The sequence below is a fragment of the Monocercomonoides exilis genome (genome assembly GCF_001643675.1).
Source record: "Monocercomonoides exilis strain PA203 chromosome Unknown scaffold46-794033, whole genome shotgun sequence".
Lineage (NCBI taxonomy): Eukaryota > Preaxostyla > Oxymonadida > Polymastigidae > Monocercomonoides > Monocercomonoides exilis.
The window spans coordinates 225,614-252,823 of NW_027150591.1; the positions used below are offsets into that span (position 1 = coordinate 225,614).

General features: G+C 44.3%; 4 protein-coding genes across 4 annotated transcripts; 3 read left to right on the forward strand and 1 right to left on the reverse strand.

The window, feature by feature from the left end:
- Positions 1-54: 54 nt before the first annotated feature.
- Positions 55-1,588, forward strand: MONOS_10841 (uncharacterized protein; the record flags this gene model as incomplete). Its single annotated transcript, XM_067863321.1, has 4 exons — positions 55-262; positions 385-679; positions 920-1,166; positions 1,448-1,588. 4 exons carry the CDS (start codon positions 55-57, stop codon positions 1,586-1,588), a joined length of 891 nt encoding a protein of 296 aa, XP_067721543.1.
- A 3,302-nt stretch (positions 1,589-4,890) lies between these two features.
- On the forward strand, positions 4,891-5,490 carry MONOS_12562 (uncharacterized protein; the record flags this gene model as incomplete). Its single annotated transcript, XM_067865193.1, has 1 exon — positions 4,891-5,490. One exon carries the CDS (start codon positions 4,891-4,893, stop codon positions 5,296-5,298), a length of 408 nt encoding a protein of 135 aa, XP_067721544.1. The 3' UTR covers positions 5,299-5,490.
- Positions 5,491-5,527: 37 nt separating this feature from the next.
- On the reverse strand, positions 5,528-7,146 carry MONOS_12561 (putative C2 domain). Its single transcript, XM_067865192.1, has 4 exons — positions 6,957-7,146; positions 6,797-6,906; positions 5,796-6,731; positions 5,528-5,738 (listed from the first exon to the last, which is right to left on the reverse strand). Exons 1-3 carry the CDS (start codon positions 7,120-7,122, stop codon positions 5,859-5,861), a joined length of 1,149 nt encoding a protein of 382 aa, XP_067721545.1. The 5' UTR covers positions 7,123-7,146; the 3' UTR covers positions 5,528-5,738; positions 5,796-5,858.
- A 58-nt stretch (positions 7,147-7,204) lies between these two features.
- Positions 7,205-26,741, forward strand: MONOS_12560 (putative ubiquitin domain containing protein; the record flags this gene model as incomplete). Its single annotated transcript, XM_067865191.1, has 7 exons — positions 7,205-7,247; positions 7,301-7,384; positions 7,466-7,607; positions 7,658-8,054; positions 8,209-8,379; positions 8,666-12,377; positions 12,624-26,741. The coding sequence occupies 7 exons, from the start codon at positions 7,205-7,207 to the stop codon at positions 26,384-26,386; spliced, it is 18,312 nt and encodes a 6,103-aa protein (XP_067721546.1). The 3' UTR covers positions 26,387-26,741.
- Between the last annotated feature and the right edge of the window lie 469 nt (positions 26,742-27,210).

Here is a 27,210-nt window from a genome sequence, read left to right on the forward strand (position 1 = left end):
TTGGAGCGCCTTTGTCCTCCGCAGGCTCGCTCTGCTGCATCGGCAACACGCACAATGTGGATCGACGCGATTTACGGGGCGGTGCTGGGGAGCTTGGCGCCGCTGGGGGAGTGGTCGGGAGCGCTGATATTCCTGGCTGGATTGTATTTCCTCGGCTGCGACGCCACGGCCCGCCAGGGGCCTCCCTCGCTCGCATCTGCGCTTTTTGTCTGCTCGTTTGGGAGCATTCTCTCGGCTGTTGTTTTCACGGGTGCGCCTCCGGGTTTGGCGCTGCTGTTTTGTTTTTCTTTTTTTTTCAAGAATTGCTGTGTTTTTCTGTTTTTGCTGTGTTTTTTGTGTGTTTTTTGTGCGTGCATGCATCTGTGCTGCCACCTCGCTGGGAAGCAATTTTGTGGAAGAGGGCGTATTTTGAGTGGTTTGTGCTTGCCCGTGTGGCGTATTTTTGCCTGCCGCAAAGCGCTGTTCAGAAATTGGGGCGAAGGCCTCTTCGCGGGTGGCTGTTTGCGAGCGCATCAGTTGTGCTTGTGCATGAGATGCACGAGTGCTGTGTTGCGTGTGCGCACAGCGAGGGAGTGAATGCGCTTTTAGCGGTGGGAGCAACTGGATATGCTGTGTGTGTGCTTCCGCTGCAGATGTTTTGCCGCCTTGGCCATTACGGCTACGAGGACGAGGTTACTACGTATGAATCTGAATTTTTTGTTTGTTTGTTTGTTGTTGTGTGAGTCGATTTGTGCCATTTTTTGAGATGCAATTTTTGTGTTTGTGCATTTTAATTGATTTTAAATGGAATACGATTTTTTTTTTTTCATTGATTTTGAATTTTGGAATGCTCATGGATTTCGTTTGTGCAATGTTGTGTGCATGTGTATAATTAACTGTGTGGGCGATGATGGTTGGTGCGTTGCGTGTTTTTGCGCAGGATGGCGTGCATCGCGGGTGTCTCGGGGGTTGTGCAGCTGGTCAGTTTGTGGTGTTTTGAGATGGCAGGGAGCGGAGCAAGGCTGGCTGGCGGAGCGAATCCTTCGAGTTTTGCCCGCTCTGCGGATGCGTTGTTTGGAGGGGTGTGGAGCGGAAAGAAGCAAGGAGAGGCAGGAGATGGGCGTGTGGACTCTGTTTCGCTGCTGATTGCTGCCACGGGGCATGGTTTTGCACATGTTGTTGCAACTGTGTGTGTTTCTGCTGATGCGTTTTTTTATTTATTTTATTGAGAGGCTGAGAGGTTGGGAGGTTGGGGGGTTGGGGCTTGAGGAGTGAAAGTTGAGAAAGAGCAGAAAAGCAATGAGGAAAAGAGAAACATTGCATGAGCTGTTGGAATGCGGCTGCAGATTGGCTCGTTCTCTGTTTATGTTTTGTTTCTGGGTTTTGAGGAAGAGTTTTGTGAATATGCAGCATTTCAGAGGATTTGTTATTATCTTATTTTTTTTTTTTTTGATTTGAACAAACGCAGATGAGAAGGACAGCACGGATGCGGAGCCTTCAGGAGCGTCGCAAGGCGAAGGCAGCGCTTTTGGATGAGCTGTGTGCTGAGCAGGAGCAGCTGCTGGACGAGCTGGGCGCAAAGGAAGGCGCTCGGAAAAGGGGAAAATGAAGGTGCCTTTGTGGCCATCCAGACGCCCATTTGCTTGCACTTAGAAGTGGCTTTGTGTTGTTTGGCGAGGAGAGAGAATGGCCAAGCGGGGCTGGGGAAAAGGAAGGAAGAAGGCTCGAAACAAGTTGGGATTGAGGAATGGGGAAAGGGAAGGGAAAGCGAATAAAATAACTGCTTCATGTGCATGTGTGCTCGTGTGAAAAAGAAAGACTCTTTTAAGCGTGTTGAAGAAATGCTGGCAGAATGTTGCAAGAGCACGCAGAATGAATGTGCTTTTGGGGTGCATGTTTTTGTCCCCTATTGAATATTTTATTTACACACGTCACCGATAATTCGAAAAAGCAAAGTCAAAACTCTATTTTTTTCAGTTGATGAATGTTGCTTGCAAAAAATGGCTTGCACTTCTGCGTTTTTGATTTTGTTTGACAGAATTGTTTGGGGCGTATCAAGATATTTTAAAGCAAGACAGTTGTTTTCAGAAAATATTTGAAATGGGAGAAAAAAGTTTTTTTCTTGCTAATTCTTAATTTATCGAAATTATTCATCAATACGTTCATTTGTTTCGATCATTCAACAAAGTTTCATTTGAAGCGTAATTTTTGAAATCACTTATTTTTTTCTTTGTTTGTCCTTTTTGGCCGTGCAACAATATTAATAAATTCTTTAAAATTCAAACTCATTCCCTTTCAACAATGCAATAAATAATTGTTTGCTATATTTTCGTGTGAATTACTTCTCTTGTAATAATTAAGTTCATTTCATTGTAATTAAAGATGTTTTGGATTTTTGAAAGCATCCTAAAGAAACCATTGTTGTGAATCCACAAACAGATAAAGAAGGATATTTTGTCGAAATCTGTTCTCCTTCAGTGTCAGATTATTAAATTTGAGCAATTCTTCCAACACCGTTTTTTTCCATGAAATTTTGAAAGAAATGTTTATTGACAAGCTTGAAAAATGATAACAGAAATAAAATATGTTTTTTTATTTTCATTATTAATTTCGTTTATGAATTTGCATCATTCAAAGTTCACAAGCACTGAACAAAATTACGAAAGAAGTACGTCATGAATTAAACATTTATATGGGTGATTATTTTTGAAATCTCAACTTTTTTTGGTGCGTTGCTTTTTCAAAGATAGTTTATCATTAGGATGAGATTTTGTAGTTAAATGCTACAATTACCTCAACTGTTTAAAAAACAAATGATTTGACCAGATTAAAGATGAAAATGTTTTTTGAAACCATTTAACTTTTCACTGTTCATTTGTTAATATTCAAGAGAAAATTTTGAACAGAAAATTTATTATTCATAAATATGATAACAAAAATAATCACCCATTTATAGAAACTGTATTTGTCCATTTCTGATTTTTGTGGCTTCTGAAGTTATATCCCATTTTTGTGCTTGCTTGTTTTGAATGAAGTTGGAATCAATGATGGAACATATTTATCATTGTTAATGTAATGTGGGTGATTATTTTTGATATCGTATTTCTCCCTTCTCCCCCCTCCACGAAATGTTGATTCAAACACAGAACAGAATCATTGAAATTCCAATTCATATAAAACTATTCTGTGCATTTTATTTCCTTTCGAAAAAGGTTATAAAGAGAACGTTAATAATGGTGGATTCTCTCAATTACTGTGGTAAGTGGAGTTTTTTCAACAACTTTTGATGGTTGCACTTCAACAAATTTCTCAGTTATTCAAACATCGTGCGAACAGACTCGTAACACACAGAACTTTAACAACTTGTCTCATTGAGTTTTGAAAAAAAACTAATATTCATGATGCGTGCATAAACCTTCACTCCATAACAAGATGATGCTTGATTAACTGATTGTGAGATTTCATCAAAAGTGTTTATTGTTGAAAATGACTGAAAATATAATATTTGCGTTTTTTCCAGAAGGAAAGAAAGAATGAACAAGCACTCAAAATTCGTTTTGTCATTTTTAACTTCGAATGAAAGTTTTCCTCTGTGACCTGACAAATTACTTGAAGCCTCGTCTGTCACAAAAAAAAAAAAAATAAATAAAAATAAAAATAAAAATAAAAATAAAAATAAAAATAAAAATAAAAATAAAAATAAAAATAAAAATAAAAATAAAAATAAAAATAAAAATAAAAATTTTAAAATTAACGTAAAATATACGATTGCTAAAACTTCTAAAGACTTTTCAAAGCACTATGAAAAAGATTTGTTGATAGCATATGTAATATCTTGTCGTTTTTTCTCTTATGTCAGTGACCGTCAGTGACAGTCAATGACAAATTGTGACAAAAATATTCCTCAACTGACATTTCGTGTCAAATACAATAAATATTGGGAACCTGATCATTTTATTTTTATTTTAATTTTTTTAAAATAATAAGAATTATTTCATGAAGATTCTCAAATTATTTATTTTAGTAATTAAGAATTATGAAATCGTTATAAATAACCCTTTTTGACAAGTCCTAAATATCTTGTCAGTCATTTTGTCATTTTTTCAATTTTCTCTTGTCATGTCACAGAGGTGTAGATGAAAATTTCATTCTGAACTCATGCACAAAAAATAATTCTAAATAAAGAAAAATAAACAATAATAATAATTAATTTTCATAATAAAATATTTTTGATATGTGGGATGGATAACTTTTGTTTTGTGGTGAAATTTCTCTTTATTTGAATTTCATTAGAACACTTTGTTTATCGATATTCGAAAAATGATGAATTTCTTTAAAAAAAAGAAAAAGAAAGAAAGAAAGAAATGAAAAGAAATTTAATAACAATTTCAAATATTTTGGGAAAAAAACATGTTTTCTTTGTTTAATAAAGAAATGATTTCATTTCAGATTCATTTCACTGACTTTTGACATTTTTGAACAAAAAGATCTGAGATTATGGAAAATCCTCAATAAAAACAAAATATATTTTTTCTGAATGCAAACAGTAAGAATGAATCATTTTTGAATTTCACAAATATCCACCAATTTATTTGGAGATTTATTCTGAAGAATTTGACAAAAAATAAGATTGATCTCAACCCAATGATTTTTTTGAACAATGTCAACAACTGTTTTGCTGATTTCTGTTGGAGTGCTCTGCATAGAAGAAGCACGCTTCACATGGTCACGACGGCACGACAGTGGGACGTGACGAGCACTTGGAGAAGGAGTTGGACGCAGGAAAAAGAAGGGTGTATGGGAGCAATCGTGTCATTTCGATGAGAAAAACGCGTCAAAAGAAGAATTATGGATTTGAATTAAATAAAACAAATTCAGTCGTAGAAGGCACAGCTGTTGTTAACACTTGGAATGGCAAAGCAAGACATGAAAAGCACGAAGCAAATAGTTGCAAAAGAGGAAAAAAGCAACTCAGGAGATGTCGTCCAGCGGTTTCATGAAGAAGCAAATGCCGGGAAAAAGAAGCTTACACAGAAACAAAAGGAGCAAAAGATATTGTCAAAAGACGCGAAGAAGAATGTTGGAGTCAAAAGCGGAAAGGATAAAACGAAAGGAGGAAAGCCAGGAGGGAAAGGAGGGAAAAAGAGTTCGAGCTCAGGATGGAAGGTTGCACTGGTGACTGGGGTTTGCGTGGCTGCTGCGGTTGGAGTGTTTGCAGGACACTATTTCATGGGGGATAAGTTGAATGTTATGTCTTGGATAAAGACAATCACGGCCCACAACCCAGATAGATACCCCGCGAGACAAACTGCCAACTAATAACATTTGAGACCACTTTTATTTTATTGACAAAGTTTGAGACGGGATTCATTTGCAATAATTAATGTTGAATTGTGAATAAGAATTATTTGAAGAGAAATCATTTAATTTTGAGAGATTTTTTTGGAAAAAACTCTTTTATCATTTCATTCTTCTTCATAAAAAGCTTTAGAAGCATAAATGCTTGCAATAGAATGGTTCTGAGAAATTTTTTGAAAACAAAAAGAGAATTATTTCAATAAATTCTATATAAATGTTACATTTTATAGAAAATAAAGTTAAAAATTGAAGAATTCACAAAACTTAGCAAAAAAAAAAGAATAAATTCTTTGCAAAATATAAAGACTATTATTTTTCTAAATTTAAAGAAAAAAAGCATAAAGGTTAATATAAAGATTACGAAGAAGATCTCAAATAGAATGAATCTTTGTAAGCGAGCTCTTTTTTTTAAAAATTTGTTTTTATAAAGTTTTCAAAATAATAAAAAACACTCAAACCAAAATATCACTATAGTACCAAAATAGAATTTGAAAATACTATTTATTCACTGTTTGAATTCTCTAATATCCTCTATATGAAGGAGCCTTAGGATAACTAACGGAACACTGATAACCTGTGGGGGCAGAAGGATAAGAAGGAGCTTGAGGGTATGCGGGAGGAGTTGGATAAGCAGGTGCTTGAGGATAAGCAGGTGCTTGCGGATATGCCGGAGCCTGCGGATATGCCGGAGCCTGCGGATAAGATGGAGGAGTTGGATAAGCTGGAGGAGAAGGATAAACAGGAGCAGTGGAATAAGAAGGTGATGCTGAAGGAGGAGATGGATATGCAGGAGCATCTGGATATTTTGGGGCTTGAGGATACGAAGGTGATGCTGAAGGTGGAGATGGATATGATGGAGCCTTCGACAATACAGCAGGCGAGGGTGGATAAGTTGTTGCAGGAGTTGTTTGAGTAGCAGGAGGGCCTGTAACTGGGGACGCATACGGAGGGCTCGAAGCTGATCCTGATGAAGGATTTGCAGAAGCTTGCATAGACGCAGCCGGATTTGAAGGCGAAGATGAAGATGTTGAGGAAGGAATTGAATAGGGAGCTGAATAAGGAGCTGAATACGGAGCCGAATATGGAGCTGAAGAAGAAGATGGCTGAGCTGGTGGTATTTTAGGATAAGAAGAAAAATTTTCTTCATATGTCGAAGGTGTCTTTTGAGCAGTAGGTTGAATAGCCTGACTTGTTGATGGAGAATCGTAGATCTTTTTAGCCTCCGAGTTGGCAGAAGTCATTGGTGGTGGAGGGGGAGGAGCCACCTGACTGACAGGCTTTGGCCCTTCTGGAGAGTCATAAAATATTTCCATTTCAATAGTTCCAGCAGGTTTTCCAGATTTTTTCACAAAGTTAAAAGTCTGATGTTTTTTATCATTTAGGAAAGGCAAAATCTATAAATTTCATAAATTTTAAAATTTACATTTCCAATCATACACATTATAATAAAAAATCAAACATCTATTTTTGTCGAGCCAAGCAGTTGATCAGATGTGATGGAATTTGAATCCCAAAGTTCAAGGAGGAGATCTTTATTTTTATGTTGTGGATCAATCTCGAGATTAAAATCTAAATAATCACAATCAAAAAAATGTTAAAAAACAAAAGCTTGGATATACATTCATGATAAACGGGGTTAAGATCATTTTTTTTCACTTCCGTTTGCTTTCTAAACTTTCCGATTTTGATAACAACATAAGGATCAGACTTCCCTCCAATATCTACAGCAGGGACATCTTTACAATTAATAATAAGCAACCTAAGTGTTCCGGGATAATACGTCATTAAAACCTAATATAAGCAAAATAAGGGTCATCCATTTATCAATTAAACCATATTTTATTTCTTCTTCTTTCTTCTATATTCAATGGATTGCGAACAATACGTAAGAGATACACTGGATAAACCGGGTGTGTTAAGACATCACCTTGTTTCATGAATTATTTTATTGTTTATTGCATAGTTGCAACTCCGGTATTGTCAAATACTCGAGAAACTTTAAGAGCAATCCAAGTGGTTGAAACACAATTTGATCAAGGAACAACTGGTTTGTTCAAAAATATATTTTATTTTTGCTATAATGACGCTTGCTTATGATGTGTAATACAAAAAATGATAATTTATGAAGACGATATGGTAAAAGGCATTATTTTCCTAATTCGTCTTATCCGCCATGTTAAGATCGAGGATCTTAATTCTACGAATCAAATTGTTCTTACTATGCTATTTTCGATGACAAAAGTCGCAGTAAAGAGAATTCGTCATTGCGAGTTTGAAAGATATTATTTTTGATTGAAAATAGTTTATTTCTTTAACATAGCGATGCGTCACAGTTGCAAAAGGCTTTCTTTTCCAAGTTTTTAAGGGTATCAGTCTCATTTCTCATTCTTCTTATGAGTTCTGAGGCAGACATACCCGAAGCTTCTTCAATGATTGGTATTTTTTTCCCTGCCAATAAAAAGAAATTCGTTGGAGAAAAAGATGAAGAATCAAAACAGCAATCACTTCCTAAGTATTTAGAAGATTCTTTGACTTCTATTGCAAGAAAATCAAGAGGGATTACTATCCATTTACGTTTAGTGGGAAAGATTATTAAAGATGGCAATCTTTCTCTTCTCAAGCAAAGAATCGTTAGATTTTTAGAAAGAAATAGCGAAAATAGAGAAGAAGTGTACGAGTTCGATACATTTTTACAATTATTCAAGCCAGTTGCATCAGTTTGCTAAAACTTATATTCTTTTGCGTAAATCTTTCTATTATTCTTTTGAACGCACTATAAACATAATGTTAATTGATACATCGCTCTTCTTAATTGCTTTCTGAAACTTTTGCTCGAACACATTTTTCCTTATGAAATTTTGATTGGCGAAGGTGTCGATGTTCCTGAAAAAGGACAAGATGAAAGAGCTGCAGCAACTTCCAAAGCAGATTGCACAAGCCATTCCGTATCAGATATCGTTCGATGTGCTGCCCACAAAAAAATCAAAAGCCGTCTTGAAGTTCATTGCGCTGTACGAGCGATTTGTCCATTGCGTGTCTTCTGTATGAATCACTCTGAATTGTTTTTGTTGGAGTTCTAATTTTCTTCTCTTCTCTGTTCTATGAATTTTTATTTATTTGTTAATTTTATTTATAAAATTTATATCACAATTTTATTTACACATTCGACAATCATATTTTGAACACACAAACACAACCATTCATTTTCACTATTTCTTCATTTTCATTTACGATACTTTTCCATTCACTTCTTTCTTTCTTTTTCTTTCTTTCTTCTCTTTTTTTCTCTCAACCTGCTTTCATCCATTCACTCACATATGCTTCCCAGTCGCCCACCCCCGAAAACGCCCTATTAGCCGAAGAAGTGATGCTGTCCATCGCACTCCGTCTCCTCTTCCACCCTTCTCAATACCACGTTCTCCTCTCTCTCAAGCTCCTTGCCCACATCACCTCCCATCTCGCCCACAGCTCTTCGCCTCTCTCGTCCACTCCGCCAAACACAAAGACATTCTTCACAAAGTCAGTCGACGAGGCTGGCGGGCTGAAAGGAGAGAGCTGTTTGGTGGCGCCTGTGATGATGACAGCCCCGCAGATGGCAGCAATCATACAGAACTTTGTGCAGCAGTATGACAAACGCATGAACAGATACACCTCTTCTATCAGTGTATACGGTCAATCATCATCATCATCATCATCTGCTTCTGCTTCTGCTTCTTCCTCTTCCTCTTCCTCATCCTCTTCATCCTCTTCTGATAATAGCACCCTCATCGCCTCCATTGCCCCCTCCATCAACTTCCTCCTTCAATCGCTCATTTCTGCTGCATTCATCTCGCCTGACCACTCACAGCTGGCATCAGTAGCTGTCTGCAACATCACTCAGATCTTCCCCTTCGACTCTGCCCTGTTCAGCCAGCTCATCAACATCGCCTTCGAACACTGCGACCTCGAGTCAACAGCCTTCTCAGCCAATAAGCGTCTCTCTCTCTGCTCAACACGCCATTCACGCGAGGCATCTGCCCAGCAGCAGCAGACGATATTTCCGCCTTCATTCTGCGCACACAACCTTCTGTCTGCACTGTCCACTCATCTGAAGTCACACGAGGTGGAGATGATCATCTCAGCCATCTACAGGAAAGTAGGGGATGCCATGCCCATTGGACTGAACTCCATCTCTCAGATGCAACTGGGTGCTTCGTTTACTTCTGCTTCTTCTTCTTCCTCTTCATCATCTTCATCCTCATCCTCTACCTCCTCCTCTTCTTCTTCATCTCCATTGTCAATTGCCTCTGCCTTCTCACAGCCACCTCAGCAGCTTCTTCAGTCAGAGCGTCGCAACATGCGTGCCGCCAGCTCCTCCTCTGAACAGTCACTCGATTCAAACGACATCCGAATGGCTGGCCTTCTGCTGGTGGCGCAGGCACAGCAGTGGAATGTGCTGAGGAAGAAGGAGTTTGAGCTGGAGAGAGAGAAGATGGACAAGGAGAGGATGAAAGAGAGGGACCTGCTCGTGGGAAGGAAGCAGAACGCAGTGGTGGTTATACGCCATTGCTATCAGTTCTTGTTGAGCAAGTGTGAAGATTTAAACAACCCCCTTTCATCGTCATCATCATCTTCTTCCTCCTCCTCATCATCATCTAACTCCCTTCCACAAGATATCATCTCCACTCCTCGTCATTCACCTTCCATCTTTTCTGCAGCCATCTCCACCATTATCTCCTCCATCCCTTCCATTCGCATCCCAAACCTCCTCTTCGAATTCCTCTCATCTGCTTTGATTCAGATAGCCAGCATCAAAGAAAGCACCCAGCTCTGCCTTGTTGCTTCTCTGCTGATTCCTCCTCTTCTCATCTCAGAGGAAAGAGAGAAGAAGATGAGCCAGCAGCTGGAGAAAGAGAAGGAGAAGAAGAAAGGGAAAGACAAAGAAGACAAAGAGAAAGAGAGGCTGGCAGCGATTGCGATTCCACAGATGGAGCATGTGGGGAATGGATGGGCCAGGCTGAGCCTTCTGTTTCTGCAGCATCACTCACTCGACGGCATCCTCCACAGCATCGCTCTGCTACACAGCGAAGTCAGACGATTAGCAGAAGGCTCGAGGAAGCTGATGGCTGCAATGGGCGATGAGGCAGACTCGATGGCGAGTGCAGACTCACAAGACTTGTCTTTTGGCGCTGCCCCAGCTGCTGCTGGAGGAGGAGGTGGTGGTGGTGGAGGAAGCAATGGAAGTGGGTGCAATGGAGGAAGCAGCGGGTGTTCGCCTTCTTCCAATGGGCTGTTTGGGCTGAATGAAAACGCAGCGTCTTCTTCATTCAGACTGCCTCTTTCGTTCTCCTCATCGTCTGTTGTGTCGATTGCACAGGCAATTATGATGGCATCATCATCATCACCTTCTTCTTCTTCTTCTTCTTCCTCTGCTTCAGCCTCTGCTGTCAGTGGTTCATCTGCCCGTTCTGATGACTCCTTGTTCTTCCCATCCTCTCTCAACACAACTGTGTTTGGAGGGTTCCAATATCAGACACACACTTCTGTGCAGAGCACACTCGCCATTCAGATTTGTGGGTGCTTGTGCTTCTCTGCCATTGCTGCATACAATGCTCAGATGATGCTCAACTCATCTTCATCTTCATCTTCTTCATCATTGTCATCATCATCATCTTCTCTCTCTTCTTCTTTTTCCTCCTTCTCCTCCTCTTCCTCCTCTTCCTCCCCCATTCCAATGAACACACTCACTGGCCATCCAACCTCCTTCCCTTTCACCCTCACCCACGCCACCCAATCACTCCAGCGTGTGTGGAATGTCTGTGTGAAAGGCGCCCTCACCCGTGCTGAGCAGAACTACACTCTTCTTCTCTTCCGCCAGCTGATCTACTCTCTCCTTGCCACCAACCCCAACCTCTGCACCCCTTGTTTCCTGCTCCACCCACGCTGCTTCTTCATCCTCCCGCCCCATCAGCAGCCCCCTTCCCATCTCAACACACACGCCACAACTGCCCAGGTCATCGTGTCATTAGCAAAGCCCCCCACTTTCTTCACACTCCCAACCATCACACCCTCTCTCTCTGTCTCTCCAGACACGCCTTCGTTCTACTCGTCGCTGCTGAAGAGCCCAGCAGGCTATATGCAGCACATCCAGCTGAGTGATGTGTCGCCTGACGAGCGAGACAACAGCATCCCGTTCAACTTCAACATCCACCCGAACAACAAGTCTGCCCCGGAGATACAAAAGTGCTTTGAGCTGCTCTTGCTGGATGCTCCGTTTGTGGAGAGGGAGAGGCTGGTGGTGAGGGAGAAGGAGGGAGGGAAAGGGAATGGCATAGGGAATGGAATGGGGAATGCAGGGAATAATACAACTGTTGTGGGAGTGGGAGCGGGAGGAACAGGAATTGGAGTGTTGGTTGTGGGAGAAGGAGGGGAAGAAGGGGAAGGAGGAAGCGAAGGAGGAAGAGACAGAGGGAATGAAGAGGAAAGGGGGGAAGCAGACGGAGGAGAAGAGAGAGGGAGGAAAGTGATGGTGAGGGAGAAGATAACAGAGAAGGTGTTTTCGGAGTCTGCATATTTGAATGTGTTTAAGCCACTTTTCATCGATGCGAACATTCGAATGAAGAAGATTGGGCTGCGGAAGAGGAGTAAAAGCAGAGTACCGCCAAATGAAGTGGACGATGATGAAGAAGAGCTGCTGGCGATGATATCAGAACAGGCAAAGGAAGACCCGATGATGGCACTGATCAAACAGATGCTGGAAGAAGACGCTAAAGCAAACGAGCAGAACGCGGCTGCTGTAGTTGCTGCTGCTTCTTCTGCTTCTGCTTCTTCATCTTCATCATCGTCGTCGTCATCATCTTCTTCTTCGATGAATGCATCACCATCAGCAATGCAGTTAGCGCTTCCATCATCTTGTGATCCATCTTCTTCTTCCTCGTCCTCTTCTTCTTCCTTATCTTCCACTTCCTCCTCCTCTTCCTCATTTATGTCATCATCTTCCTCTCCCATGTCTTCTATACCCACTCGTGTGTCTCCATCAAATGCAGCTGCCACTGCCATAGGTACAATGAATGCTGCTTCATCTGGCTTCCCTCCTTCTTCTATTCAGCCATCATCATCATCATCATCATCATCATCTTCTTCTTCTTCTTCTTCTTCTTCTTCTTCTTCTTCTTCTTCTTCTTCTTCTTCTTCTTCTTCTTCTTCTTCTTCTTCTTCTTCTTCTTCTTCTTCCTCTTCCTCATCCTCATCCTCTTCTTCATCTTCCTCTTCTTCCTCTCCATTGTCCTCCCCCAATGCCCAGTCAGACATCATCTGCAATGACATGGAGGAAGTTGTGTTTGCAATGCAGCCGTCTCTTGTGGGAGAGAATGAGCTGTGGGAAGTGGCAGTCAGCTGGCCAGCACTCAAATGGAAGGAGAAAGAGAGCCAAAGAGAGAGGAGGAGAAAGAGGAGGGAGAAGCAGTGGAAGAGAGGGATGGTGAGGGGAGGGAGAAACGTAGAGGCAGAGTATTTGTATGGAGAAGGAGGGAACAAGCCAGAAAAGGTATATTCAGCAAGGAAGGAAGAGGAAGAAGCTGGAGATGACGAGGATGAAGATGGTGATGGCGACTTCAGCGATGAGGCAGAAGAAGATGAAGAGGAAGGAGGTTTGATAGGCAGCATTGCAGATAACACAGCCAGATTTGATGAAAAAGACATTGAAATCCTTGAGAGACAAGAGAGAGCTCACCAAATCAGAGACAAAAGTGTGTTCATTCTGAACGATGCAATGAAAATGGTGCTTCAACTCTGCACTCCACACCCTCCATACACAACTGCACCTAAATCTGATTCTTCTTCCTCTTCTTCCTCTTCTTCCTTCTCCTCTTCTTCTTCTCAATCTCTTCCAGTAGACAGCGTGCGCCGCCCTCTGATTGTCAACCGAGTTGTGTCTGAGATTCGGAAGCTGATCACATTGAGGCACAATCCAGAGAGCACCTTCACAGTCATCACATCCACTGCGAAGACTCTGATGACCACTGCCTCACACGACTTGCCCAATCAGATAAACAGAACAGAAAACTCACTCGCCCTCCTGCTGAGGCTCATCAAAGCATGCAACATCCCTCAATCACCGCTTGATAGAATACTTACAACACGCTCACCACATTCTCAGGCTTCTTCCTCTTCCTCTTCCTCTTCCTCATCTTCTTCTTCAACTATTGTCTCTATTCAGCCATACCAGCAGCTTCCACCAAATGTTCCTCTCTCAGCCTCCTTCGATCTCGGATTCAATGCATCTTCTTGTCTTCCCTCTTCTTCTTCCTCCTCTTCTTCTTCTTTCTCCTCTTCCTTTGCCCCTTCCTCTTCCTCAGGCTCCACTGATCCTCTTCCCATCTCCATTCGTGTTGATCCCTTTGGAGTTGTCACTATCCTCTTAACAGACCAAGATTGTGTGCAAACATTCCGTCTGAAGCTGTCCAACCAGCTGAAAGTGAAGCCAGCTGATGTGCGTGTGTTCTTCCGAGAGAAAGACATCACTTTTTCTCAGCACTTTCTGTTTGTGCATTTTGGGAGGGAGAATATGAGAGAGCTCATTCCAGTGGTGATGCACGGGGGAACAGCGCAGTGGACAGGGGAGAATTTAGGTGTGGTGCAGAACACACAGAATGTGAGTGGAGAAGGAGAAGGAGGTGGTGGAGGTAGTGGTGGTGGAGGAGAGGGAGGAGGAAGTGGAGGAAGGAGGAGAGGAAGAGGGCAGAGAAGGAGGAGCGATGGGGCTGATGGCAATGGAGCTGCGAGAGAGAACAGCGAATTTAGTTCATCTGAAGCAGAAGTGTCATCATTGTCGTTGGAATCGTACAATTCGTCATCTTCACCATCTCCTTCTTCCTCTACCTCTTCATCGTCATCTTCTTCATCGTCTTCTTCCTCTTCTTCCTCTTCCTTCTCTAATGCTTCAGCTGGCTGGAGAAACAGAAGAAGAGGAAGACAAAAAATGAATGATCGCAAAAAGAAAGCCAAATCTTCCAAAAAACAGCCCAAAAAGGAGCCAAAACCAGAGAAAAAACCGAAAATCCCCAAAGACAAGAAAGATCCTCTTGAATACCCAGACTTCTACTTCCCTCCTCTTTCCACTCTTCTTCCCGCCGGCACCTCGCCGAGAGAGCTGTTCCAGCCGATGGCGAAGCATCTTCTGGACATTTTCGATATGTCCACACAGATCACCATGTGTTGTGTGCGCCTCTTTCGCATCTACCAGCCAGTGCATCGCTTCCGCCGGCCGATTGCAGCAGCAGAAGTGGGGACAGCGTGGCCGAGTGTGTTTGTGGTGGAGCAGGCGACGGCAGAGGAGACAGCGCTGCAGAAGGAGAGAGAGAAGGAGAGGAGGAGGATTGTGCTGAGGAGCTTGAGATTGGAGGCGATTAGGAAGTGCTATGAGAAAGAGGCGAAGAGGAAGAAGAAGCTGGCTGAGATGGAGGAGAGGCAGATGATGTCTCAACAAGAATCATCATCATCTTCTTCCTCTTCATCTTCTTCATCATCATCATTTCTTCAGCAGACAACACAAACAGCCAACAGAGCCGATGAGCACAAGCAGCTTTCCATTCCCAATTTGGAGGATGTTCTCTTTCTGATGGGCAGAAGCAGACTCGACTTGGCACTCGACGAGGTGCTGGCCATCATCCGCCTCACTGAAAACATCGTCCCCCAATCATCCATCGAAGATGCTGTGAGAACAAGACTCATGATAAACCAGGGCTCTCCATCTGGCTCCTCTTCTTCTTCTTCCTCTTCCTCTTCCTCTTCTTCTAGCAGCTCACTTGTTGAGCGTGGGATGACAACACCTCGTTCCAGGCAGCCCACTCCACCTGGTGGCTCATCCATTCTTCCTTCTCACTCGCCTAACCAAGCAGGCAGCCCCACTTTCTATTCATCTGACTTAACTCCTGCTCATTCTCCTTCTTTCTCTTCTTCATCTTCGTCATCTTCTTTCTCTTCTTCTTCTTCATCTTTATCTTCTCCTTTCTCCTCAGCCTCTTTGATTAACACTGATTTGAGCACTTGGAGATTTCGGTTCATTCAATCGGGTGCTCTTTCTGCTCTGCTGACACTTCTGATGCAGGTGCCTATCACGCCACAGGCACCTCTGGACATTCAAAAACTATCATCTTCTTCCTCTTCCTCTTCCTCCTCCACCTCTTCTTCCTCGTCTTCCACATCCTCATCCTCTTCTTCTTCTCACTTCTCTTCTCGTTCAGGAGACGAGAGAAAGAGCAAAACAGGCAGATTTGCGTACAAACAGTCCCTCTTCTTCCAGACAGACCCTCTCCCTCACATTCCACCTGAGGCAATTGTGAAGCTTTTGAAGATCGTTTCGCACTTCTTCTTTGAAGTCTATCCAACTTCATTGGGCTCTTCTGCCATTCCAGCAATATCCACTCCTTTGGCTAAGCCATCTCCTTCATCATTATCATCATCATCATCATCTTCTTCTTCTTCTTCTCCTTCACCAAAATTGCTTTCTCGACCCAATGCCCGCTCTCCTCTTTCCATCGGCCGTTCAGTTGCCAGGTCATCCTCACCAGATGTCGATCAATACTCTTCTTCCTCTTCCTCCTCTTCTTCTATTTCACCTCCCATCTCTTCTTCTCCCTTCAAGCCTCGTTTCCTCACCAACATTGCAGAGTTCGCACTGAGTCTGTGTCCAATGCAAGTATCCAGCACAGAGCCTTCCATCAGCGAGGCCATTGCAATCACTGCACAGATGGGCAACTCATTCGTCGTCTCCAACATCCACCTCCTTCCTTCTCCCACATCTCAAATCGTCCTCTTCTTCATCCGCCTCATCCAGCTCTTCCTCCTCTTCGGCGACCGCATCACACTCGAGACACCCACCAGCACTGCACTCCCCATCTTCACTCGCCTCGTCTCTGGCTGCTCGCAGCCCAACCAGCCACACGTGCCTTCCTCGTTCTCTCCATTCAGTGGAGGCAAGCTGAATGCCTCGTGGATTGGATCTTATGCCACCATCACTCCGCTGACAGTTCCATTAGTGTTGTCATCGCCGCACACACACGACACCGCCCTTGTTGCATCTGGTGCGAATAGCAACGACCTCTTCCACAAGCTGCTCACAACACCCGCAGACAACTTTATCGCTGTCATTCTGTCGCCTGGCAGACTGCTGAAGGAAGAAGTGATGGATGTGCTGTATCCAGCGAAGACATTCCTGCAGGACTTTCCAACAAATGCAATATCGATCTATTCCCCTAACACACTCGCTAATCTCTCTGTGCTCTATCGATTGCACCACAGAATATCTGTGAGTCATCTGCTGCACAATGCAAGTTCGTCGTCGTCATCATCATCATCTTCTTCTGCCTCAGTTTCTATGACTTCTGTTAGAAATGGGCTGACAGCTGTGAGTGAGAAGGAGTACACCACTTTCTCCATCAGAAAGTGCACTCCTGCTTCTGTCCCTTCTGCCATCGCAAAGACTCCGATGCTTCCATTCACGAAGAAGTCCAGCAGAAAAGGAGGGATGAATGCCAAGATGCGCGTGGAGAAGCTGTGTTCTCTTCGCGAGTTCAGCCAAAATGCTCTTTTAGACCCAGCTCTCTGTGAAGAAGGAAGCTATCTGACATTCGTGCTTCTCTTGTCTGTCATCTCCTCTTTCCCTCAGGAGACCTTCCCTCTCCTCATCTCCAAGCCTTTCCTCCCCACTCTCTTCGCCCTAATGGCGTCTGAGGGCTTTTCTATGCCTTCTCTCTGCGGCACAGCCTCTCCTGCCCTGGGCTGTCTGCTATGTGATCGCTCCACCCTACCCACGGATACAGAGAAAGTGATGGCACAAATATCAGACCCATCAGCACAGTCTGCCTCAATCACACTCTGCCGCACAATTGCTTCATTGCCTGACATGGCAACACATCCACTCTACACTTTCTGCTCTGCTCTGCTTTCTGTTGCTGAGGAGATCGTCACAATAGACACGTTTCCATCATATCAGATGCTCCAGTTCTTCACAATATTCCAGTCTGCTCTCAAAATGCTGGATGCAGAGAGGAGAAAAGAGCTGTCGCAGGTTAATTCAATTGGGATATTCTCACAGCTGGAGATGGCATTGCCTTCCAACGATGCTTCTCCACCTGCTGAATCTGAATCTCCGTTTGCATATGCTCTTTCATCCTCATCTTCCTCTTCCTCTTCCTCGTCTTCTTCTCCCATTCCTTTTTCATCATCATCATCTTCTTCTTCTGCTTCTTCCTCCTCCAATTGGAATCCAATCTCCCAAACACTTACCTCTGAGAAGACTCCTGTGCTCGATCCCAACCGCGTCCCCTTCCTTCTCTCTGCTCTGATCAGCGTGGCACAGGAAATACACAGCCAAACAGCCTCTGGCCATTCATTTGCGTCTGCCATGGCTGAAACATGGAGAAATCTGCACAACACAGACGAGCCTCCGTCTTCTCTGTGTGTTTCATTGAGTGTGCTGTCCCATTGGCTGCTGGCAGTTCTGCTGGATTTGGAGCAGCAGTTCAGAAGTGGCGGACAAATTGTTGTGCCTGTGGGTGAGAATAACAGAATATCTTCACCTTCTTCCTCTTCTTCCTCTTCATCATCCTCCTCGTCTTCTTCGTCTTCTTCATCTTCTCTATCTTCTTCATTTACTTCCACTGGATTAACAACACTTGAGTCACTCATTCAGAATCGCGAGTCAACAGAAGAAGAACTGCGTATGAAAGAGACAGCAATAAAAAGCTTTTTGGGCTCTGATCCAGCTGGCCCCAAACTGATTCTGTATATTTTCTCGCTTTTGATCGATCTTGGCGTATCTGAGCAGTCAATACAGATGTCTGTATCTTCTTCATCAATCAATCAGGTACCTATTGAAAGTATGGTGATGAGTTCTTCAATGTTATCTACTTCTTCTTCATCCTCCTCTTCCTCTTCTTCTGCCACAACCACTCTTCCCTCGTCCTTCCCCTTCTCCAACAGCAACTGCTCCTCCTCCAACATCCTCATCGAGATCAACCGCACCCCCACCTACTCCCTCGCCTCTCAGTGGATGCTCTCTTCCACCCGCTCTGCTCTGTTCCAAGTGCTCGGCTGCCTCAGCCGCCACTCCCCAGCCAACACCTCCCAGCTCCTTGCTCTCCTCTCCTCCACACAGCTGAAGGAGGACAGAAGATACTTCCCGCGTGTCGGCTTTGACCCATCCAACTTCCCCAGAAAGCAGTACGGGCTGATCGGGATGCACAATCCGAAGGCCCTGTGCTACATGATCAGTGTGCTCACTCAGCTGTTTATGCACAGGCAGTTCAGAACGATGCTGCTCCATTGGAATGGAGAAGAGTGCGGGGGCTTCCGCAATGCAGCAACAGTCGCCAATCAGAGGAGAGACACGATGAACAGCAATTCTCCTCTTCAGAACACAAAACAACGGAAAGCCGAGCGTCTTGTGGGGATTTGGGATGCGCTGCGCTGTCTGTTCTGTCTGATGCAGGAGTCACCCACGATGATATCAGGCGATCTAAGCACATTTGCATCGATCTTCCGGATGGTCGATGACGAGCCTTTTGACCCGTTTGCTCCGCGTGATGCACACGAATTCTACACCTCGCTGTTTGAGCAGCTGGAGGCGCGGCTGGAGCAGGCGAAGGCGCCAAATCTGATCCGGCGGCTGTTTGGGAGCGAGGTGGCGAGCGAGCGGATCTGCGAGAGAGGACATCTGACAGTCAACAAGGAGAATGTGCTGCTGTCGACAGTAGAAGTGAGGGGATACTCGTCGCTGGAGGAGTCGCTGCTGAGAGGGTATGTGAGAGGAGAGTTGATGGAAGACGTGCGCTGCCCGAAGTGCGAAAGGAAGCAGAAACAGTCTGCGATGAACGCTGCTTCACCTATGGGCTCACCACAAGCACCGTATCAGGCATCAAGAAAAGCCATCAAAAGGACGCTGTTTTCAGAGCTGCCAAACACACTGGCATTCCATCTGAACAGAACTGCATTCAACAGCGAAATGACAGCACACTCGAAAATAAACGACAGATTCACATTTCCTCTGTACAATCTCGACATGGGACCATTTATGAGAGAGGTGCTCGGAGAAACGGAGAAAAACATAAGCAAAGAACACCGTTTTCAGAGCGCACTGAATGAACTCAAAGAATCTGCTGCATTTCCTCACATCCATCAGAATCGGCAGCCAAAAGCAGCATCGCCATCACAACCAGGTTCCAATGCAAGTTGTGATGAAAGTCCACTGGACATCCTGTTCAGTCGTCTCTCCTCTGAGCGCAACTTCACAGTGCTGAGGCGCACAAAGGACTATTATCTCTACGATCTTGTGGGTATCATCTGCCACGACGGCACAGCCAGTGCAGGGCATTACCTCTCCTTTGTGAGAGAGCGCCCTGCAAACGGAGTGCGCGACAGCCATCTGCCACAATACACAGCTGCGCAGCATCTGAGTGCCAAACCGCAGCCGCGCTGGTTCTGCTTCAACGACGACAAAGTTGTGCAGGTTGACCCAGAGACAATTCCTGACCAGTGCTTTGGCGGAGAAAGAGAGAACCATTCAATCTTCTCTCACTCGAACTTCCATGCAAAAATGGGACTGACTGACTTTGTTCCATCATCATCGTCTTCGTCTTCATCGTCTCAGCCATTCTATGCAAATGAAAGTGAATTACGTGACATTGCAAGAGAAGTGATGGCAAAGACAAGCTCAGCTGTGATGCTGTTTTATGAACGGAAGAAGCCAATCGACGACTGGAAAATCGAAGAAAGTGAGCGAGTGAAGAGGAACAAGGACTACAGAATGATCATCAACGAAGTCAACCCAGCAAAAAGACTTGAGCTTCTGCAAACGCTCCCGTTTCCACCCTCGTTTGTGTTTGCTCGCATGGACCAGGCAGAATACAGAGGCACCCCGCCAGTTGTTGCCTCACCGCCACATTCGCTGCTGAGAAGGCTGGGCTTAACGAAGGACTCAGTCAATGTGGATGCTGTAGCTGAAGCACACAGAGCACAACAATTGTACAGCGGAGAGTGGTTCACGTTTTGTAGGAGACTGTTTGAGGAGCTGGGGTGCAAAGGAGTGAGGGAGATAGACGAGGAAGGAGTTGATGCACAAAGGGGCAGAATGAGCGTGGATGAAGAGGAAGCTGCGGATAATATGGAAGAAAGAAACGAAGAGGCTCGACTGATGGAAGAACTTTCTGCTGAGCCGAGCGAAGAAGCAGCTGAACAAAGAGGTGCTATGGCAATATCATCGTCATCTTCTTCATCTACAGTTATGAGACGCAAGAGACATGGCTCGCCATATACTCAAAGGAAATCACCAGCAGCCATCAAACAGGAGGAGAAAGAGCTGATGTTGTACTTTGTTGATGTTTGGGTGCGGACGCTGCTGTACAATGCGTCACAATGCCGACTGACAACGATTACGATGGAGAATGTGACTGAATGGTGCTCAGATCTTGTTCCCACCTTCAGCTGGTCGCCGTTGCTCTCTCTGCGTCTTCTGAATGGGCTGACAGCGCAGATGCTGGAAGACGAGAGAGAAGATATTGTGGTGCACTCTTTGATTGAGAAGAATCCTGCATCGTTCCACACATTCCTGATGAAAGAGCGCATGAAAGGAGAGAAGTACAATTCTCACTCGCTCGCCACCTCTTTCTTCTTCAATTGCGACGACGCAGATCTTCTTGCTTCCTTCACTCGTCTCCTTCTGGCTGCACTGACTGGAATCACTCGCAATCTCGAGGCATCCATCCTGTCAACTCCTCCTTCACAGCCTCCAACAGAGCATACAAAGCTGCTTATTTCGTCTCTCCACCATTTCTTCTCTCTCCTTCTTGGTGCAATGGCTGCCAAGCAGTGGCTGTATCGTGCGATGACTCCGTTCTTCCTGTTTATCCGCGACGCCTGCCGCCTTTCGACTTTGCTGGCGACAGTTCTGATGGCCTGTGCCTTTCCGCAGCGGTGTGTCGATCTTCTTCTCGCGCCGAGTGACCCCATCTCAGACAAATACGGCTGGACAGACAGAGTTCGTACTCTCCCGCGCAACGCAGAGAAGATACTGGAGATCAGCCAAGAGCACATCGGCCAGACAACAACAGCGATGGTGCTTGCGCTGTGCAGCTGTCTGCTAAATGCCTCGCAACCAACCACTCTCCGCTGCTTGGATGCTCTTTGGCTGAACAGTCTGTGCACACCCGCAAAGGACACAGGTGTGGCTGTGAGTCAGCTGGTCACGTCAGCCACGCCTGTGACAGACCCAACGTTCAACTCGTACATCACCCCAAGTCTGATTGTGAAGCTTATCGAATCAACCGGAGCATACCGCCACATCTCAGTCATTCTGTGCTACGGAACACAGATTGTGTCTGTCCCTCAGGCACCTCCTGTGGATCTGACTATTCTTGCGCCTCGTGTAGAGCCATTGGTCTTTTGCCTGACTTACCTGCTGAATGAGCTGAGAAGAGAGTGCTCTGTCACAAGCCTTTCTGCCCCAACATGGTTTCTGTCTCTATTCTTAGACATTATCACTGTCGAGCCTTCCATTTACACTCAGCGGCGTCCACCGTTCCTGGACTATGTGAGAACAGAGAAGATGAATGAGCTGATAGAGATTCTTGTGCACCCATCAACACCTATCTTTGTCCAGCTGACGATTCTGAATGCTCTCAGCTGGTATGCTGCCACCAGCGAGTGTTTGTGCTGCTATCTGACAGAATGCCACGTTGTGTCTCAACTCATCCCTCTTCTTGTCTGCCACGGTCGGCGCGATCTGAGGGCGTCTGTGTCTCATCTCCTTCGGATTGCAGCCGTCCGCAACTTGAACAGAAGAAAAGAGAGATTTGGAGTGGAGTCTCTGCCCCTGCCGCGCTATCCACAGGCTCCTCTTTTCCACTCATCTGCTTCAAAGATGAATGCAGTGCCGCTGTTTACGTCTGTCTGGAAAGACGACTATGAAATTCCTCCGTTCGGACTTGGCGTGCCATTCCTAGCTGGAAACGGCCATCTTGTCAGCTATGTGCCTCTGCCACAGCAACGCGATGAAGACAAAGGAACAGCACTGATCATTGGAGGCAACCAACCTGTTTATGAGTTCCCTCCGTTCTTTTACTCACCGCGGTGGATGAAGAACACAACAGAAGAGGTGAAGTTCTTTATCACCTCACATGGCTTGTCGGAGTATGTGTTCTCTTCATCAGATGTGTTAACACCAGATATGCTCTTCCAGTCCTCTTTCCTTCCGCTTCGCTACATCAGTCCTGAAGGTTCAATCGACCCCTCATCTTTGCTTGTGTCGCAGTTTACTCCTTCTCCGACAACGCCCACGCCTGCACTTCCTAATGCACCTTCATCGTCCTCGTCGTCTTCGTCTTCATCTTCTTCTGGAACGTCCACTCCAGAAGTCCGTGCAACCACACCTTGTTCCACATCTTCTGCATCTGCCTCATCAGCCTCGTCTATACAATCTGCATCATCCAATCCTTTTGCCACTCCAATTTCACTGGCACACCGCAGAGAACCAAAAAGAAAGCCAGAAGTGGTCGATCCGGTGCGTGGATCGTCGCTTGTGAAGCAGCTGTGCGATCAAATGGCATCGAACTTCGAAGGGAAGATCAATGGACTTGTGGAGAATGCAGTGAAGGCGCTGGTGGAAGTGATACAAGTCAATGTTGACACACCCAATGCTCCTAAAGAATGGGTACAATGCAATCCGTCAGCTTTCCACTTGGATCATTTCTTTGGATTGCTCTATTGGCTTCTCTCCTGCCGCTATTCGTCTCGCTCTGCTGATCCATACATCGTGGTGGCCAAGTCTGAAACTATCAGCCCTGCATTCCTCACGTCGTTGCTTACACTCAGCACGTATTTGTCGAATGAAGCATTCAAAAACTACATCGATCTCAATCGCCTTTCGTTGATGCGACTGTTTTCATTGATTGCGATGAGGAGAGAGTTTGCAGAGCAGTTATGGGTGTGCAGCCTTGCCACTCCGCAGACAAAGATCATTGGAGTAGAGCTTCCTGTGCCTAAAGCAATGAACATCGAGATGAAGACATACCTGGACGAGATTGTGTATGCACAGGTCTCATTCCTTCTGATGCTGTGTGAATGGAGCAGCATGCTTTACAGCGAGCTGCTGGGGAGTGTGGTGCATGTGTCACTGGCACAGCACATCATATCGCACAGACGCTCATTTCCTCGTTCTTCTGCAGTGATGTTCACCTTCATTGCCCAAGCAATGGCAAGCATCGAAGACGAGAAAATCCGCGCATCCACAGGAATAAACATCATCCTCAATGAAGTTGGTATGCCAGCGTTGGATCTGCGCCCATCAGTCAGCCTTCTTTCTCTTGTGTTCTTTCCCGTTCAGATCATCCAAAAGGGAGCGGCATACCTTTTCTCTCCAACATACACGCACCACAAGCTCAGTCGAGCAACAGTTCCCCAAATCGACCAGATGTATGGGACATTCCAAAACGCACTTGAATCTGCTTCGAATGAACAAAGTTCGCCTCAAGTAGATCACCTTTCGCTTTCGACTCTTCCTTCTCCTGTCTCACGTTCAACAGCTCTCAATGTTTCATTCCCATTGTCTCCTTCTTCTTCTTCATCAAGCAATTCGATGTGTGCCAGTGGAGCATCGACAGTTCTGTCAACACCATCAGCCCAGCGATTAACCCAACAACAGCTACAGCTTCAGACAGTTGCTGAAATGCCATATCAGACGCTTTCGTATTCACTGGCTCCATTTTCGAGAGACGGCACTCTTCGGCGAGCGACACAAAGTACAACAAAGGACATCACACGGCACTTGATATCGACACAGTCACCAGGCCAGCACCAGGAAATCATCATAGATATGCTGAAAAAGATTGTCTCATCTATCAATCCGCTCGAAGACCCGTTCTTCTCCGCGAACGTTATGTTCTCTGATGCATTTCTGGAGCATCCATCTTCTGTGAATCACCCGCTCTTCCAGATACTCGACGTATGCGATGTGATCATAACAGACTGGTTCAGCGAGACCATCCGTGGCTCCAGAAGAGACATGCTGTATCAGTTTCCTGAGCTATCGATGGCATTGTTTGGCTCTTGTGAACCGCTTCTTTCTCGTGCATATGCGTCTGTAGGCCTTTCGTCATCTTCTGCAGTGCCAATTATGATATCTGGACAAACACTAACTTCAATGTTTATCTCACTGGCTTCTCTAACATGTGCCTCATTTCCGCTTTTCGTGCGTGGCAGAGCAACTCGGCTGATTGTGCTTCTTCTTCCGTCTGTCTGCGACCACACGGCACGAATGGACGAGATGATGCTGGATGCGCTGCTGTGTGCGATGGAGTCTGTGTTTGAGAGAGAGAGCGACTTTGAAAAGAAGAACCAGTTCTTGAACGACGGAACAAACAACATCATGGCAGGCATTTTGACTCAAGACACAAAGGATTCAGTGTCATCTTCATTTGAATCAGATGCAGTTGTGCCGTTTTCGTTCTTAATCAACTACTCGTCCAACACGCCACCAGAGTACAATGCGATGCCTTCTCCATTCTCTTCTCTTATCCTTCCTTCGCGATCGTCTTCAGCCTCGGTATCGTCTTTGTCTGCTTCTACGGTCAATTCTTTCTCTTCTTCCCTTCAAAACACTCGTCCTCACACTAATCCCTCAGAATGCAACCAACGCAGTGTCGATCTTTTGAGCCGCTGGATGATGTTTCTGTGCTTCAGCGTCGGACATATCTGTTCTTTATCAAGCAAAACAACAAGAAACGTGTTTGGGCCAGGGGCTGCAATTAGAGGAGATGATGGTTCGGATGAGAGAGAGCGCGAAGGAAGCAAGAAAGTACGTTGGACAACAACTCAGATCACAGAAAGAATTGCACCTCTTCTGCCGATTGGCTACAGCGGAAGGAAAGAGGAGCTGAGGAGAGACGAGTGGATCAAGACGAAAGTGCAGCGTCTGAATGAGATGCTACTCTTCTTCTCTGTCCATTCAAGTGCAATCACAAATTCCAATCTGGATGCCTCTGTTTCATCTTCTTTTGCGTCTGCATCTTCCTCTGCCACTCTGACTGATACCATCCACACGCACTCCACTGTTTCTGTGAAGCCTGAAGGCGCCAAGTGCTGGCATCCATTTGTGGAAGCACACAACCCGAACATTCTCTCTTTTACTTCGTACATCGAGGAAAGCCCTGTCGTAGCAGCGAATGTGATGAATCTCTTCCAGCCACCTGACAACTTCCCAGGGAAGGGATTGAAGGCGTACCAGCCATCGACACACTTCTTCTTGCCTTCCGTGTATCACATCTTTATGCAGCACCCAACCCTTTTCCTTTCTGTGAGGCCGCTCCATTCTCCCAACCACAGATCCCACCAGGAATTGTACCGCTTGCTGCTATCTTCTGTCGCTGCATCAGTCTTTTCGCGCTCTCACCCTCCGCTTCTGACACGCTTTTCTGTCGCTACAGCAACAATGCAGTGGAATATTGTGCGTTTTGCATTTGTGCCTCATCTGACAGGGATTTTCTCTGCAAACAGTTCGAGTAACTCGAGGAACAGTGCGTCGTGCAGCGGAGATGCAACAGGAACGTCAGAATCTTCCACTGCGCTACATTCGCTTTCGGATACAAACAAGAAGGAGAAGCTGCGCCTTCTGTTTCTGACATCACTGGAAAAACGACTGGATGAACTTGATGCAATCTGGTCACAACCAGCCATCCAGGAATCGCTATCATCTGACTGTGATTATGCTGCTGCTATTCTTCACATTGTGATTTTCTCTCTGACGATATTTTCATTCCCTCATTCTCTTGTTTCATACACTGTGAAAAAGCATTTGTCTTCATTGAGCACTATCATACAGCTGCTTTGTCTCCATCCTGCTGTGCATCAAACAGACTATTCCGAAGATTCAACGATGTCACAATTACCTGAGGGATCCACAAGAACACGCTTAGGACAACCTGTTATTTCGCTTCAGAACCACATAATGCTCAGCGAATGCTATTTGTGGCTTACAAATTTTTTGAAAATTACTGTGCCTGATGTTTCAAATGAATGAAGCAGTTCGTATATTGTTATGTATATATTTTGATTAACAATTGCTTGACTATTATTTGTAGGCTATGATTTTTATTTATTTAGTTTTGTTAATGTTATATTTATTGTGATTTTATGTTTAATAAAATAATAACACTATGATGATATTTTTAAAAGTTTTATATTAATCTTCGAATTGTTTCATTTTAACTGTTTCATTTAATTCGTTTTTGTTATGTTTTTATTTATAAAACGATTAGGGATTGCGTTTTTTTTCAAATCGAATTTTTTTTTTCTTTATTCTTTTCTTTTCTTTTCTTTTTAAAAAATACCTTGAAAGGTTTCAAAACTCAAAAGAAAAAATTTGATATTTTGAATGACGATTCGAAATGGGGAGCAGTAACTCATTATTCTTTTTGATGATTACTTTTTCTCTTTTAACCTGAAGCAATTCAATTTTTTCACTGAAATTTTGATACTGTTAATAAAAAGAAAAAAGTCAATAAAATAGAAAACATTCACCTCACTTTTTTTGGGGGGGAGCTTTAATAATAAAAATCTTGATAAAGAGTAAGCTCTCAAGAACAACTGACTTGCTCAAATCTCTTTTGTAAATTGATTAACAACAGATACAATGCAGATTGAATCAAATTATTTAAATTGAAAAAATAATTCAAAATTTTGGGGGTTATTTAAAATAACCCCTGTTTTTTTGAATTGACTTGCTTATTTTTAAAATCTTCATCCTATTTTGAATTGAATGTTCAAAACATGAAAAAAGATAACATTAAATGATTTGCATAAAAGATTGATATAAAATACGAAAGATTTTTTTGATTCTCTTTT

Coding starts and splice junctions, on each gene's coding strand:
- MONOS_12561 (XM_067865192.1), bottom strand. CDS start 7,122: ATGACGTATTATCCCGGAACACTTAGGTTGCTTATTATTAATTGTAAA. Junction 6,907..6,956: donor TAACCCCGTTTATCATGAAT/GTATATCCAAGC, acceptor GTGATTATTTAG/ATTTTAATCTCGAGATTGAT. Junction 6,732..6,796: donor TTGGCTCGACAAAAATAGAT/GTTTGATTTTTT, acceptor TGAAATTTATAG/ATTTTGCCTTTCCTAAATGA.